The sequence below is a fragment of the Triticum aestivum genome, chromosome 2B (assembly GCF_018294505.1).
Source record: "Triticum aestivum cultivar Chinese Spring chromosome 2B, IWGSC CS RefSeq v2.1, whole genome shotgun sequence".
NCBI lineage: Eukaryota > Viridiplantae > Streptophyta > Magnoliopsida > Poales > Poaceae > Triticum > Triticum aestivum.
The window spans coordinates 62,362,951-62,379,907 of NC_057798.1; the positions used below are offsets into that span (position 1 = coordinate 62,362,951).

At 47.5% G+C, this 16,957-nt stretch overlaps 1 protein-coding gene across 2 annotated transcripts; it reads right to left on the reverse strand.

Annotated features, from left to right (window-relative positions):
• Positions 1-455: 455 nt before the first annotated feature.
• LOC123040450 (uncharacterized) lies at positions 456-2,651 on the reverse strand. 2 transcript variants are annotated; one of them, XM_044463291.1, is made up of 3 exons: positions 2,042-2,651; positions 1,588-1,921; positions 456-821 (listed from the first exon to the last, which is right to left on the reverse strand). In XM_044463291.1, exons 1-3 carry the CDS (start codon positions 2,531-2,533, stop codon positions 781-783), a joined length of 867 nt encoding a protein of 288 aa, XP_044319226.1. In that variant the 5' UTR covers positions 2,534-2,651; the 3' UTR covers positions 456-780. The 2 variants fall into 2 exon arrangements, with proteins under 2 accessions (XP_044319226.1, XP_044319225.1); XM_044463290.1 differs by having other exon boundaries at positions 456-826.
• Between the last annotated feature and the right edge of the window lie 14,306 nt (positions 2,652-16,957).

Below are 16,957 nucleotides of genomic sequence, written 5' to 3' on the forward strand. Positions count from 1 at the left end.
TCCAAGCACGATCAGGTTAGAAAATAAAAAGAATAACAAGACAAACATTGTTCAATAAAAAGTTGGGGCAGGGGGGCAACCCCTTTCATTTAAAAAACAAGACAAACATTGCAGCTCATGTACAAAACCTGAATAAAGCTCATGTGTAGAAACGAGATTTATTTATTGTTGGAACCTGAGTTTTGTTCACAGGTTATTCAACGCGAGTAAACGTGGCTAAATCAAACGGACATCACCACCAACGTAGAGTTTCAAGTTCTATAATGATTTATTCCCCCAATAACAGATCATATTTTCCTTATCTACAAGATTACAGCAGTTCAGACAATTCCCAACACCTAACAGTTTCAGACTTGAACAGATTCAGCTAACTTTTTTTCAGACTAGAACAATTTCAGTAACCTGTTTGTCAGATTGTAACAACTTCAGTAAGACAAGTAGATTAGCACTGCACCGAAATCTGAACAAAATTCAGTCAAAGACCATCGATCTACAATTGTACAAATATCGCAGAATCGTCGACTCATTGCAATAACGGAATAATCCCTACAGTGAAATGCTTCGTCTATGAAGCACACCAGAGATCACGTCCCAGAATTACAAAATTGTTCAGCCGTTGGACGGAACACTCTCAGCAGTTTAGCTAGCAGAAGAAACAAAGAGTTTTCTGAACATATATCTATCTATCTATAGGCAAAAGTAGGCGTCCAGTTCTGCTGTCGTCGAGGCGGCGAAACTTGTGGACAGGTGAACTTTCAGGACTCACGCTCCGATACTTCTCTACTCCGCATTGACATCCGGGTGTCGCAGCTCATTGTAGGCTGAACTAGCAGAAATTATGAGCCAATTAGGAAGCAGACCAACAATTAGTAACATGACCAAGAAGAAAATAAGTCAAAACAATATAATGTGCAAGGAACTAAATAATTGATGTACTATTGTAAGATACTAGCTGAATTGTATTCACAGGTTAGAGAATTAGTATCTTCTTCTCTGCAAAGGTGAAATGAGATGACTGAACTTGATTTGGCTTTTTAGCTTCCATAATTTCTACTGGCGGCAGATGTTATGAAATGGACCGACTGAATTATCTGAATCAAGGACAGAAATGTGCAACTAATTTGATCCAACTACTTTTACCTTTCTACAGGTTAACAACAGTTTCCTAACAAAACGAACCGCAATATCCTTTTTCCAAGCACGATCAGCTTAGCAATCTGACGAAAGTACGACCCCAAATATCAGAGTTCTATACAAATAAGGTCAGCGGGAAAGCAGATGCACAATTCAAAACGAACAGGAAACGAGATTGTCACCATCTTCTCTGTTAAGGCTGAAAGGAGGTGAATCAACTTTTACAAGATTCCAACAGTTGCAGACACCTAACAGTTCCAGACTTCAACAGATTCCGCAACTGTTTTTCAGACTAGAACAATTTCAGTAACTTTTTTGTCAGACAAGTGGATTAGCACCCCCACTAAAGTAAACCCAAAATAGCATCTGCACCAAAATCTGGACAAAATTCAATCAAAGACGTACTACTGGTTTTCAGTCAGGAGATACAGAGGAGGAAGTAGGAGCTCTCACCAGGGGTCCCGGCCCGGAAGACGATGATCTCGAGGGTGCCGCCATAGCCGCCGTCGGGCAGGTCGACGACGAGCGGGGTCAGCCTCCCGTAGCGGCCCGCTCGGACGCACATGGCGACGGTCCGGTAGTACACGCCGGCGCCGACGAGGAACCCCAGGTCGTCCCTCAGGCGAAACGCGGACCTCCCCCTGAACCAGAACTGGGGCCAGCCTTGGCCCATGGGGTCCTCGGGGTACTGCCCGTCGTCGAGCGCCCGCACGAACCGGATCAGCCGTCCCGGCTCCAGGTCCAGGTGGATGAACAGGCCCAAGGGGAGGTATCCGTATGGGGGATGCTGCTCGCAATCAAATTTGTCAACAACAGAATTGAACTACGGTTCAAGAAGAATTCGCTGAATCGCCGAAAGCAATTCAAGAATAGGTATCAAGAATCCGGTCGGTCATGGCGAACTCACCGGATGAGGGGCAGGAAGGGCAGGCATATCCTCTCTGGCGGGGATGGGCTCGACGACCCAGTACATCATGGAGCTCACGCTGTTGTCGACGCTGACGCCGGCGTTCCAGCGGATGTACCTGCCGTTGGCGCGGAGGTAGCGGCCGCCGACGTTGCGGAGCAGGACGACGTCGTCCGCGAAGCCCGACCCCACGGCCCGCCACATCATGGCCTCCAACTGCGCCGTGTCGTAGTCGCACAGCTCCGCGCGGAGGCCGCGGTGGCCGAGCCGCGACCGCGTTGTCGTGGCGGCGAGGTAGCGGCCGTAAGCGGCGCTGTGGAGGAGCAGGTACGGGCCGTCGTCGCCGTGGTAGATGTGCACCGCCCACGCCGCGTTCATGGAGGCGCGGCGCTGGCCGAGGATGACGCTCTCCCCGTCGTCGGCGGCGTGGAGGTAGGTGCGCGGCACGCGGCTCCGCAGCCGCACGTGGTGCCCGTCCTGGAAGCGGTCCATCGTTCGCCGGCGCTGGAGAGCAGAGGCGGTGGGCTGCTGCGCTGGAGAGAGGTTTTTGGTTTGTTGAGGACTCCGGGGAGGAAAGCTGTTGGTTGGGGCGGTTACGCTGGGCGCCAAGGCGGAGGTATTTCAAGGTGCCGCCGTCCCGGCCTTTGGGTACGAGGTGGGCTTGCAGGCCATTTCCTTGGCCCAGCCCACACTATTGAGCTCCCCCCAAACATCTCAAAAAAAAAAAAATCCTTTCCTGAACAGATACGTAGCGGCGGCCAGCAGCGCCGCTCCTTCCCTTCCCGGCGAGCCTCTCACTCCATTGGGAGTCACATGAGATCTCTTTTCGTGGGGGGCGGGTTTGGCTAGCGACCAAAACCTAGCCGCCGCCGCCATCAAGAGAGCCATCTTTCCGGCGGCTCTCCTCTGCCGGCGACCTCTTGGTCGTCGGTCGTGAGGGGGGTCGCCGGATCCCGTGCGTGCGGATCGTTTTTGCTTTAAGTTTAGAGCCCTAATAGCTTAGGTTTTTAGATCGTCCGACGTCTTGGCTTCGACGGCGACGACGACGACGCTGAATAAAGAAGCTCCAGATTTTTCTCCGGTGAGGCAATCGTCTCTTTGCTCGGTGATGGATTTGGGAACCAGTCTGTCCAAGCGGGGATATCGTGGCGGCGACGGCATCCTTGTGGTGGACTTGTGTCCTCGGGCTCCGCCGTTGCGACGACGTCTGCTCCAGCGTCGGCGCGGAGCTTGGGAGGTAGTTCGGGAGCAGATGCAGATTGTGATCTGCATCGACGACATCTGGAAAACAGAACGTGTGCTGGGTTCGTGGTTGATGGATGGCAGGTATGGTTTCCTACTTCGGCGTCTTAGTCGTTGTGGGGTCTCAGGTCTGGAGTTCGATAGCGTGTCCGGTGTGTTGCCCCGGTCTGATTCGTTCAATGGCAATGGCTTCATCTTTGATGAGCCACCTTGGAGGTCCGCAAAACTGCATATCAGCGATGGAGCCGCGTCGAGCTCGGGTAAGGAGGTGATCCGTCATTTTTTTCTTTGGTGGCTGCTGTGGTGATGCCGGAGGCAAGTGACGGACATTGGTGTCAAGCTTAGCAATGTTCTGCTATCTTTTCAGTTTTGTCATGTCGGTCTTTACATGACTTATAATTTGATCTTTATAATATGAATGAGACACGTATTACCATAAAAAAAAAAGAGCCTCTCACTCCATTGTGTCCCAGCACGCCAGCACGGCTAAGCGACGGCCGGCGGCATAGCTCACCCTCCTTGCCATGCCTTTTAAAATACATCAAAAAACAAAGTACTCATCGCCTCCTTAACAACAATTTTCATTTTAAGAAAATAAAGACATACTCTGAGAATATACCATCTCAACCTATTTTTTGAATCCTAATCGCTCTCTAATCTCTAGTGTCAAAGGGGAAACAGGGATCACGGCCTCACGGGAGCACCAACAAGCTTAAGAACATGGCATGATGATGAAATTAAGTTAGGTCCTAGGCACGGCCTCGCGGGAGCACCAACAAGCTTAAGAACATGGCCTGATTTCTTCACGTCATCGGATCAACCGTTTGAGCCAACGATGGCGTACCATGCATTAATTCCGGCATTAGAAAATATAAAAAGCTATAACTTTTAAACTAAGTGTCGGAATTATGATCTGTTTTCACCGTTGGGTTCCTCGTGACGAGCTCTTCAGAACTAGATCTCATATGAATATGTTTTGATGATTTTTTTCTTCAAAAGTAACTTTGATGCTAGATGAGGCAACTTTAGTGCTAAACATGAGCCACTTTGATGCTAGATGAATTGCACTTGTGTATAACGCTGTGTTTGGATGTTTGCATTCGGGCCTAGTATTGAGTATTGGCATTCATCTCGACTGAATATCCCCAATACTAGCATTTGGTGGTTCTTGGCATTCGGCGGTGGCATTCAGGCTCGATATTGAGCGACCCGTCCCGAAGGCAAAAGGCTCGCGATCCAATTTAGAGCCTATGTGCTCGTATTCAGGATAACGCGCTCGAGGCAGGAGGTCTCGCGCGTGCGTGCCCTACGAACGACGGCAATGCTGGTAGCCCATCTCGCCTCCTCTTGTCCAGCGACCGGCGCCACCCTCCCGCCCTGCTGCACTTCTTTTGCGTTTTCTTCCTCCCGGTGGAGCAGTCCCCTGATCTCTCTCTCTCTCTCTCTCTCTCTCTCTCTCTCTCTCTCTCTCTCTCTCTCTCTCTCCTGTGCATCCTGGGTGGTGGACCCTGTTCACGCAATGGGGGATCCTATAGCTGCTCGCCGGCTACTCGGGCCGCGTTCCGGACCTCGACACCGGCTACCCGGGGCCTTGCCTTGCTCCTTGACCGCCGGCTACTGGGACACCTCCACCGCGCCGCCGCTTTTCAGGTACTGCAAGGAATACACCTCGCTTGATGTCCTCTTCCTGAACTGGTCCTTCTACGTCTAACCGGAGGTCAACATCCGCCCCTAGGGGCCGCTCATGGAGGTGGCAGTCCCTCTCATCTCTCTCTTCGGCGACCTCCCCCTGATATATTATTTGACCATCCAAACATCATTTAGCATTCAACCTCAATATCAAGTTTGTGTTCCGAATACCTAGACATCCAAACAATAATATTGGCATTCAATCTCACTATCAATATCTTGTGATATTGGTATTCAACCCAATGCAATGCCAAGGCTCCGAATGCAAACATCCAAACAGAGTGTAACTGAATTCGCCTAGTAGCCTCCTAATTAGTTGTATGGAGTAGTGTAATAGGTGGTTAGGATGGTTTCTAAGTTGCTTAACGAAGAGCAGAAAGTTGCATAACATGGCTTATAAGTTGTCCACCTAAAAAACCAAGTTCGCTTATGCCTCTTTGAAGTTACCTATAAATGATCCTCAATTGCCTACAATACTATGAAAGTTGTTCATCATTGGACCTAAGTTGCCTACAATGTCGAAAAGTTTTCGCTGGGATCTAAGTCGTCTATCATAACTCCAGTTTCTCTAAACTACGTGGGGGATGAATGTTATGAGATTCTTGTGCTTTCCTTTTCTGGGAGAGTCTGTCCACCAATGGTATTGAGTACGCGTGTGTTGGCTATCCAGGTCACGAGGAGCTCTTCAAAATTAAACCCCGCATGGCTATGTTTTGATGATTTTCTTTTGAAAAGCAACTTTGATGCTAGATGAGGCAACTTTAGTGCTAACAGAAGCAACTTCACTTCATTAAAAATAACTAATTAGCAACAATAAGCAACTAACTAGTAATAGAAAACAACTTTGAAACAGGGGTAGATAACATCGCATCTTCCTTCATAACCAACTTTTCTTCCACTAGAGGCAACTTTATAGTGCTAACAATACTCAACTTCAATACATTTTGTGTCCTAGTTAATTTTGTCTAGCATCCTCCTAATTTCCCCACCGATACTTCTAAGTTGTCGATTATTCACACTCGCGTGTCGTTGTTACTATTGCCTATAACACTACGAAGACGTCTACCATTAATGCTCATGTGTCTGTTGTTGCTAGTTATGATAGGCAACTTCAGAGTGTTTGTAGGCAACTTAGAAAAACAATGATAAACAACTACGAAATATTGTAGGCAACTATTTTGTAAAGTTAGGCAACTGAGCAGCAATGGTAGGGAACTAATTACCAATAGCACGCAATTGGCATCAATGGTAGGCAATATATAGTAATATAGGCAACTGAATATCAATGATACACTACTAGGAAAATGCCTATAGATAGAAGTTTACCAGTAGCGTTTGTTTACAACCCCACGCTACTAGTAGTTAGTAGTTGCGCTGGCTATGAACATCGTTATTGGTATCAGTTAGCAGCAGCGCTTGTTACCTAACCCACGCTACTACTAAGAGTAACACACCATACCCCCTGGTCAAAAAATAGCAGCAGCGCCTGCCCTCCAACCTGCGCTACTGCTAGTTTAGTATCTATAGCGCCTGTTTGTCCAAGCGCGCTACTGCTAATTTTTCTATGTATAACATATTACCAGTAGCGTGTGTTTCTTTCCCGCGCTATAAGTAGTGCAACCCTAGCCATAGCTATTTTGCAAGCTGCCATAGCAGTAGCGCGTATAGGTGACCCACACTACTGCTATGCCCGCTAGCCAGCTACCACCTTTCCCCTTCTTCCTCCCCTCTCTTCTTCCCCTTCCTTTCTCCCCCTTTCCTTGCACCTTGCTTGTTCCTTTCAATGCTCCCCCTCCACCACCCCTCCATTAGAGCCCTCCCTCCCCCTCTTCTTTGCCCCTCCACCACCCCTCCATTAGAGGCCCCCCTCTTCTTTGCCCCTCCACCACCCCTCCATTAGAGCCCCCTCCCCCCCTCTTCTTTGCCCTCCACCATCCCCCTTTTCTTTGTGCCCTCCACCACCACCCCCTCCATTAATGCCCTCCCTCCCCCTCTTCTTTGCCCCCCTCTTCCATTAATGCATTTCCTCTTCTCTCCCTCTCCTCTCCCACTATCTCCCTAGCTAGCTAGCTCTCTCTCTCCCTAGCTAGCTAGCTAGCTAGTTAGAGCTATATATCTAGAGCTACTAGATAACTAAGAAGAAAGGTGCTCCATATCCCTCTCGACACATAGGTGAGCAAAAAAAGGTGTTTGTGTGGATAGGACCGAAACTATATATATATGGGCGATATGAGAATATATACACCAAATTGTGTGTGGCATAATTTGAGTTGCCTACATTGTATATTTGATGAAATAATGTGGGTGACATGAGTTGCCTATGTTTTGCCGAAATGTCGATTCAATTCTGTTTCGGTGAATTTCGAGCATGCAAACTCAATATGTCCTATGTTTAGGGAAGGTCATGCCGAATTTTTGTATGAATTTGATGCATGCATATATATGTGGTTATAATATTTGCGCAGGTGATCATGAAGGTCAATGGAAGGATGATGGAAAGATACTGGCAATCCGCTGTCGATGACATGTATGAAAAAACACTGAAGGATGTTTTATGTCCGTGTCGAAAATGCAAAGGAAGAGTCAGGATCGACCCCTTTCAGGGTGGTAAATTCAAGGCACACCTACTCATGCATGGCTTCATGCATGGCCATACTCGATGGATAAGTGAAGATGATAATGATGATGATGAGGACGAAGGGGTAGGAAATAACGACATGGGGCCACTAGACGAAGAGATGACCAATTATGTGCCTGAAGAGGAAGACGGCCTCGGAAATGTCGATGGCGAAGAGGAAGTTCAAGGCGGAGAAGACGCGGACACGCCGCCGTCTTCGTCGCTACTAAGTTCAGCCATACGGGACCCGCATGTTCGAGACCTGCTTCGCAAGAAGACGACTAGCTACAAAGCTGCTTCAAGAGAGGAGGCCAAACTGGCGCAGCTGGAGGTAGACTCGATGACTCCTTTGTATGATGGTTGCATCCCGAGGTGACCCGCTTGAGTTTCACACTACAACTTCTAAAGATGAAGGCAAAAAACTAATGGACAGATACGAGCCTGGATGAGCTTCTGAAGTACCTAAAGAAGGTTCTTCCTGCGGGAAGCCTGTGTCCTACTATTATCGAGGAGTCAAAGAAAATCGTGTGCCCTCTTGATCTGCCACATATTAGATATCACACATGCATCAATGATTGCATCATATATCGGAACGAGCACGCGAAAAAAACCATCTGTCCAAAGTGCAATGCTTCACGATATGAGAAGTCCGGAAAGAAAGCTCCACAAAAAGTTGTATGGTACTTTCCAATCACTCCGCGTCTACAGCGGTATTTCGTAGATCCTAAGGAAGCAAAGCTTATGCGCTGGCATGCGGAGAGGGTGAAGCCAGATGACGGAGATGAGCCGAAGCTGAGACACCTCGTAGATGCTAGCCAGTGGAGAGCATTAAATGCTGAATTTGAATTTTTCGCAAATGATCCAAGGTATATCATGCTTGGCGCTAGTAGTGATGGCATGAATCCATTTGGCAACCAGAACACCAATCATAGCACATGACCCGTGTTTGTATGGATATACAACCTCCCCCCAGTTGTGCATGAAGGAAAAATACATACACATGGCTATGCTTATTCAAGGGCCAAGACAACCGGGAAATGATATAAATCTGTATCTCGGGTTACCGAAAGAGGAGCTACATACCTTATGGAAAATGCCGGCCAAGACATGGGATGCAAGCAAAGGAGAGTATTTCTACATGAGAGATGCGCTGATCACGACGGTGCAGGACTATCTCGGTTACGACTATCTCTTCGGCCAGGTGTGCCACGAATATTGCGGATGCACGAGGTGCATGGATGATACAACTTCTCTGCAGCTATCGAAAGATGTCGGGTCTTTGAAAATCATGTACATGGGGCATCAAAGATGGCTCGAGAAGGATGACCCATGGAGAAAGCGTGGAGATTTATTCAATGGTAAGGCTAAGCATCGAGGTCCTCCACGTAAGCGTAGCGGTGCAGAAATATATGAGTTATTGAAGAACTGGGAAGAGTGCCCCTCGCCGGGAAAGACGAAGAAAAAGGCGCCGGAGCCCCTACTGAAGATATGGAAGACGAGATCTGTTTTCTGGGACTTGGAATACTGGCCCATACTCGACATGCCTCATAGCCTTGATCAAATGCATATCACAAAAAATATCCTTGAGAGTTTGCTTGGAACATTGATGAACATGCCGGAGAGGACAAAGGATGGGCCGAAGGCAAGAAAAGACTTGGATTTTTTGAATATAAGGAAAGATCTCCAAATGCCCGGTAAAAGTTCGTCAGAGGAGACCCAGATGGAAGATAGGGGCAAAAAAGTAAACAAGAAGGAAGAACAATATTGCCCCCCCTCTTGCTTCACCTTAGATCCGAAGGAGGTCGATCAATTGTTCAAGTGTCTTGTCGGAATCAAAGTTAGTTCCGGATACTGTGGGAAGATAAGCAAATATCTGGACACTAAGAAAAAAGGTTCAGTGGGATGAAGTCTCACGACTGTCATGTGATGATGACGCAGTTACTCCCGGTTGCACTTAGAGGGATTATGGACACACATGTGCGTGAGTTGCTTACTGACCTATGCCACTTTTTTGATGCTATCTCTCGAAAGTCGATCAGTGTGAAGCAACTCCATAGGCTACAGGAAGAGATCGTTGTCATACTGAATGAGATAGAGATGTACTTCCCGCCTGCATTCTTTGATGTCATGTTGCATCTATGTGTCCACATCATGGACGACATCATCGACCTAGGGCCGACATTCCTGCATAGCATGATGCCGTTCGAGAGGATGAATGGGGTCATCAAAGGATTCATTCGTAACATGTCACGTCCAGATGGAAGCATAGCCCAGGGATATCTAACCAAAGAGTGCATCTCTTTCTGTGAGAGTTATCTAGTAGGCACCAGAGACCCTATTGTTGGTTCGCCCGTCAACAAGCACTATGGAGGGCTCGAAGGCAAAGGTCACACCAACGGTCATAGGGATGTGAATGTGTTATGCTCGGGCCGACAAAACGAACTTGACAGGGCAAACTTAGTAGTGCTACAACACCTAGATGTGCTAGAAGATTTCGTGACACTGCACAAAGAGACCATCGCAAAGAAGTACCGTGACCGTGGGGTGCACAGGACAGACGCTGAAGTTATTAGAGAGCACAACTCCACTTTCGTGCGTTGGTTCAAAGAGCGAGTTCTGGCTAATACCCCGGAAGAGGGTTGTCCGAACGGAACACTCATATACGCCTTAGCCCATGGCCCCTCGACCAACCTCGCAACTTATCAAGCATACGATATCAATGGATACACGTTCTACATGGAGGAGAAAGATATAAACAGTGATGACCAAAACTCAGGGGTGACGATGGAAGCCATGACCGGGAATGTAATTAAAAGATATTACGGAAGGGTCGAAGAGATATGGGAGCTTAACTACTCTGGATTGCATAGAGCGACGATGTTCCGTGTCAGATGGGATAAGAATGTACACAGAGAAAACCGACATTTCACTACCATGTGTATACCCGACTCCGATAGCGGTACCGTCAATGCTATCGCCAAAAATGAGCCATGGATACATGCTAAACATGTGACACAATGTTTCTTCATAACTGATCCGATCAATCCTAGCCGTGTTGTCGTGAGGTGAAGCAAAAGGAGCATCTCCAGAATGGATGGAGTCGCCAACGAGGAAGACTATGACCAGAACAGTGATCCGATGAGGGAAGCTGATGTTGATGACAACGAAACATACGTCAAACGAAGAATGAAGACTACATTACCTACGAAAGATCGTAATCACTGGAGAAGGAAAAGTCACGACCATGGGCTCAATTATTCGACAACGAACAAAAGAGGGAAGAAGATCAGTCTCAAGAGTCATCGTCGCCCAAAGCTGACAAACTAATCCCCAAAGTTTGTGTGTGTCTAGCTATTTTGTATACCGCCGATAGCGGTTAAACGATGTAATATATATTATACTAATTATTATCCGGAGGGTAACAGTGGTATTTCTCAAACGACAGACCGAATTAAAGGAAGGAAAGTGCAAAAGATAGATAAGAAAAAGAAAAGTGCAAATGAAAAAAAAAGAAAAAAAGGAAGTTTTGCAAAATGAAAGAAAGTTTGTGGAATATGAAAAATAAAAAGAAAAAGAATAATATAAATAAAAAGAGAAGTAAAAATAAAATAAAAAGGAAGGAAGTTGTGGAATATGAAAAAGAAAAAGAAAAATAATAATATAAATAAAAATAAAAATAAAAAAATGTTAGTAGTAGCGTGTTTCTGAAACACGACGCTAAGGCTAATTTAGCTATAGCGCGTTTTTCTGCGGCATGCTATAGATAGGAAAAAGACAAATAAAAATAAAATAAAATAAAAATAAAAAAAGTTAGCAGTAGCGCGTTTCTCAGCCCCGCGCTATAGCTAACTTAGCTATAGTGCGGTTTTCTACCCCGTGCTGTAGCTAAGTCGCACATCTCTTTCCTCTCACTCTCGCTCGATCCGATCGACGATCCCTCTGTGCCACCCCTTCCCCACCGCCGACGCCGCACCCGCCCACGCCACCATCGATGCACGCCGCCCCGACACTCCCTTCCCCTTTGCCGGGCCCGTCCCCATAGGTCCACCCCCCGGCCCGGCCCCTCCCCCGTCGCCCACGCCACGCCCGCCCACACCGCCGTCGATGCACGCCGCCTCGAGCAGTCCCTCCACCGGTCGGCGCCCCTCTCCCTAGTAGTCTCTCTCTCTCTCTCTCTCTCTCTCTCTGACCAGCCGTATGTGTTCTTTGCAGCATGTTTGGCCAGAAGCAAGGTGCTCGGCGAGGAGGAGAAGGTGGCCGGAAGCAAGGTGCTCGGCAAGGTGCAGCAGGTTCTCCCCCTGCAGTCTGTTTTTTTGCTATCATTGATTCATGTGTGCTGCTACTGTTGTGTGCTGCTGCTGCCGTGTGCTACTGCTGCTATGTGCTGCTGCAATTTCAGTTAGAGCAAACTAGAATTCAAAGCAAACTAGAATTGTTCACTAACAGAATTGAAAGCAAACTAGAATACAAATATGATCTCATTTGAATTGAGTTAGAGCACTGTCCAGTTACAGAATTTTTTGAAATTTTCAATTAACTGACCATTTCAGTTTTGATAACTGTGCAAACTTCAGTAAACTGATTCGGTAAATTCAGTTAACTGAATCATGCAATTGACATCTATTGACAGTAAATTCAGTTAACTGAATCATGCATGATTCAGTAAATTCAGTGTGTGTGTGTGTGTGTGTGTGTGTGTGTAAATTCAGTTAACTGAATCTATGTTGTTGTATTATGTTGTTGTAGTACTGGCTCTAGCTAGTGGCCTCTTACGAGGTGTTTAGGAGATATTTTCAGAGTGTGTGGACTGAAAATGTTAGTACTGTTTATTTTATCAAAGCAGATGAGAAATCATATTAAATGCTTGAGCAAAATGTGTGGTGTTAGAATGCCAGCGCTGTTGATTATCACTTTTGCAGCACTGTAGAATGCCAGTTACCACTTTTGCAGCTTATGTTGCTGCTACTATGTCTGTGCTTGTTTTGCCGGAAACCGATTGCTAAGTGACCTATGTTTTGCCGGAAATGTTGTTTCATTTCCATTCCGGCAAATTTTAGGCGCTCTATATGTGCACTTTCTAGCAAAGGTCATGCCGAAATTTTCCGTGAATTTCGGCATGACTTGTGCTAGAAAGTTGGACATATCGAGTGCTTGAGATTTGTCGCGACGGGAATGAAACGACATTTCCAGCAAAACAAAGGTTACTTTTTTTGTCATTATTCACTTTATTATATAAAGCTCGATAATTAAACTACTACGACATTGAACCCTAGGAAACATGACCGACACCGATGAGGCCGGAGATTCTCAGTCCCAATTAGGTCGAGCACAGACCTACCTCGACTTTCTGGCAGATCAGGAGAGACAACAAGCTGGGTGTCAGGACCCCCTTGTCATGACGGAGGACGATGATGGTGGCGTCGGCGCCGACACTGATGCCACCAATGACACAGGCACTGAGACTAGCACTGATGATGTTGCCAACTACATTACGGAAGGTGGGACCTCCCAAGCCAGTGAGGGAAAGAAGGAAAAGAGGACATGACGCCCAAATGAGCTCGGCACCGGAATACTGGTGGTCACGGCGGTGCACCCTGGAGAGTTCGAGCCAATAGAGCCGCGAGAAGTGGCAGCAGGTTACGGCAACCAACTAGCATGCATCCTACGGGATACCGCTAACATCAACACCACAAAAATACGGAAGAATGAACATTTGAAGAAGCTGCTCCTAACTAGGTTGCACGCAAGATTCCTGTTCCCTGGTCGGAATGACAATGTTGACCCATGGGAAGATGATGCCATGAAAAAAAACCAACAACAAAGCCCCAGGGAAGTTCAGCAACACATTGAGCGCTTGGAAAATAGGGGTGAAAAAGGCGATTCAAGTAGAGCATGAAACCTACACCGAGATTGTTGCAGACAATCCGAAAATTACGATAGAGGACTTTGAAAAGTTCAAGGAGACTTGCAATGAAGAAGCTGCCAAGGCCAGGTCAGAGAGAGGCAAGCAGCTGCAGGCAAATAACATGGGGAACCACCACCTTGGAAGTCGCACGGGAAAGCGGCCCGTGTGGTAAGGAGGAGGCAGAACGTGAACTTCAGGGGATCCCAGACCCATTGGCTGAGTTCACCGACCAGCAGGAGCATGACTTCATCAGGGCCCGATCCTCGTGGGACCCCAACAAAAAGTTTTTTTCACCGACGGGCTGACTAGGAAATTCATGAGATTACTGGTAATTATCCCTTTTTCCACCTTACATATTAGGTTCTGATCAACGAAGTCTACTACATTCTAGTCGCATTCGTAAATGATTCACGGTCCATTTTGCAGAGAGAGCAACACAAGCTTGCGACCGAGAGCGACTCGTCGACTCAGTCGACTCAGTCGTCGACGAAGTACAAGTGGGACACTCCTTTCAACCGTGCCATTAACATAATGATGGGACACCCGCCCGGCCAGCAGCCGCAATATGGACGTGTGCACGGCGCCGGGGATGGCGCCATGTGGAAGTACTATTATAGCGAGGACCCCGAGGCCAAAAGACAGAGAAAGAAGTTCAGTCAAGTGACTATCAACGAGAAGGTGGTGCAGGCGATGGAGAAAGGAAAATCTGAGACCAAAGGTGAGATAATGGCTGCCTGTAGACATGATATGGCGGCCGCCTTTACAAGCTTGATTCCAACTATGGTCACATGGACGCAACAAAACCCAAACATGCCACCAAGTGATTTTCCCATGCCCAGCTTCACCGGGAGAAACTCAATGAACACCTGACCCATACCCGTACCTAGTATGGCAACCGCACCCGCACCCGCACCTCCTCCAGCACCTGCTCCTGCACTCAGCTATCACAACATCCCTAGCTCCATCCATGACTTGAACGCCGGGCCGTCGACATTGGCTGAGCTCGAAGCCCTCAGGGTAAATACGCGTCGCACCTTCATCAACTCAACTAATTAATTAATCTTCAGTTGCCGTTCTTTTTGGACCCCTGATGCCGCACATATATGTCATTGTAGGCCGACTCCACTCCGTGCACCCTCCTTTACCACATGAAGGGTGGGTTGGTGGATGTGGGGAAGGGTACTATAGTGAAGCCCAAGGATCGATTATTCCACCGCCGGCAGATGCCTGATAACGCCTTAAGGGTCTCCTTGGCGAGTGTGAAAGAGGGCTACGAGGGTTTCCCTCGTCCAATACAAACTGATGGAGAGGATGACGAGACTCCAATGCAGCTTGGCTAATGCAAAAATTGGCCGATCCTGTGGCCGAAAAATCTTCTTCATGTCGAGGTGGCCGGGAGCGCACCAATGGGACCTCAGGATGGTATGACCACAACCCCTCCTACACAAGTACAATCATCGTCTATGCTGCTTGCTGAGATCAAGAGACACGAGGAAGGAGGGCCAACCATTCCAGCAAATGATGCCATCTGCCCCATGGAAGAGGATATGGATGATGACATGGAGGAGGTTGAGGACCCTCTCCAGTATATCAATACCAGCTATGACATGGAAATAACACTGAGTCAACCATATGAATATGAGATGCAAGTACCAGAGCCGGAACGTCCTCGGGAGTGCAAGAAGTCTTTGTTCATGCAATCCTCGCAGGACACGCCCCCAGATGTCAGTTCCACCCAAGCTCAACTACTTAGCCAGTGTCGTCCAATGCTGAGCTCGGCAACACTAGGGGTGGTGCTCAGGGAGGGTCTGACAGACCCACAAGCACCTCAGCCCACCAAGAAGAAGCAGAGGAAGAGACCAACGGCGAGAAAATCCAATAAAGCTGACAATGTTGGTTCTGGCAGCCAGCTGCCTTCGACCAAGGTTGACAGTGTACCGATGAAACATGCGCCATTAATCCATGTCGCGGGAGAGCCAATGGTACCGGAGAATGCACTAGCTGCCATAACAGGGGATCTCAGGAGACTCCATGACCATGTGCTTTCGACAGAGAGAAGCCTCCTCGCCTCGAATGATCCAGGATACCCACTTTATACGGTTCATGTGCCGAGAAGTTGCAAGATGCACATCCACACATGCCCGGAGCTCTTCTTCGTGAGGTTTGATTACATCTTCCAAATGTTTCAAATGAGGACACTCGATTTTACGTTCGTCCGCCTGTATGCGCTGCACATGAACTACAACGTCAGGAGATAGCAAGTCACTGGTCTTGCGGTCATGGACCCATACTACATGCATGAGGGCTTCTTGTCAATCAGTGATGCCAACCGTCAGTATGCGAGTCAGTACATCGAACAGTTCTTGGTCAACAATAAGGACAAAGAAACGATTCTCCAACCTTATCATCCCGGGTAAGTCATCTACGGATAGCACTATAACACATACATCCTTTCGTGCATTTCAATAATTACTTTGCACGCATGGAGGCTAACTTGATCGTGTATTTTGCACAGCGGGGTGTGTCGTGCCGTTCTCATCGTTCTTTACCCTCGTTACTCCCACGCTCTATATTTGGACCCGTCGAAGAACATATAGAATAAAGATTACACACAGATAAAGTATGTTCTGGACAGAGCTATGCTGGGCTTCAGCATGCGGGGTGGCTACATCCAAAGCAAATAAAAACAAATAAGGCCGGGGTCTGTTTCGGCCACTAGACTGACTTCTGTTGCATTCAGCAACCAACAAGAAGTGAGAACGATGGATTCTACGTCATCCATCTAATGATGGAGTATAGAAGGTATGTGCAATCACTTTGCATGAAATCTTCATCCGATACCCATATCCAAAGATGGGCCGAAGCCTTTGAAGCCATGCCGGATAATCGACTTCGAAATGATTTCTACCGGATCCAGCAGGAAATTGCACCATCATCATGAAAGATGTCCTTGAATAGAATGGGATGTTCTATGGTCGCCAAATATCACGAGCTGACGTCCGAACCCGCATTGCCCTACAACGTCAGGACATGACGCCTTTCACTAAGCTTGGGTCCGGCCTCCCGGATATGGACAGATGGGAAGAGTGCACTGCTTAAAAACAATGTGTTTGTTTAGTTACTTGTTACTTTCTCTGTATGACGAAACTTTGAAAGTCTCAGTACGACGAAACTATTAGATGTATGGTGCCGCGCTCTAGTTAATTAATTTCAGTACGATCAAATTTGTTAACTATGTTTCCTATATATGTTGCTTCTATTTCATAACCGTTTCATTCAATTCGCTTCATGACGAGGAAGTGGTATGCCGTGTATGTAGGGCATGTTCTGGGTGTGTATGATGAGTGGCCAGAGTGTTAGGCCCAGGTCTCTGGCTTCTCTGGTGGATGCCAGAAAGGGTTTGATAGCAGAGCGGGAGCCGAAGCTAGTTACTTGAGATTCATGGCACAACAGGGGATTCAGA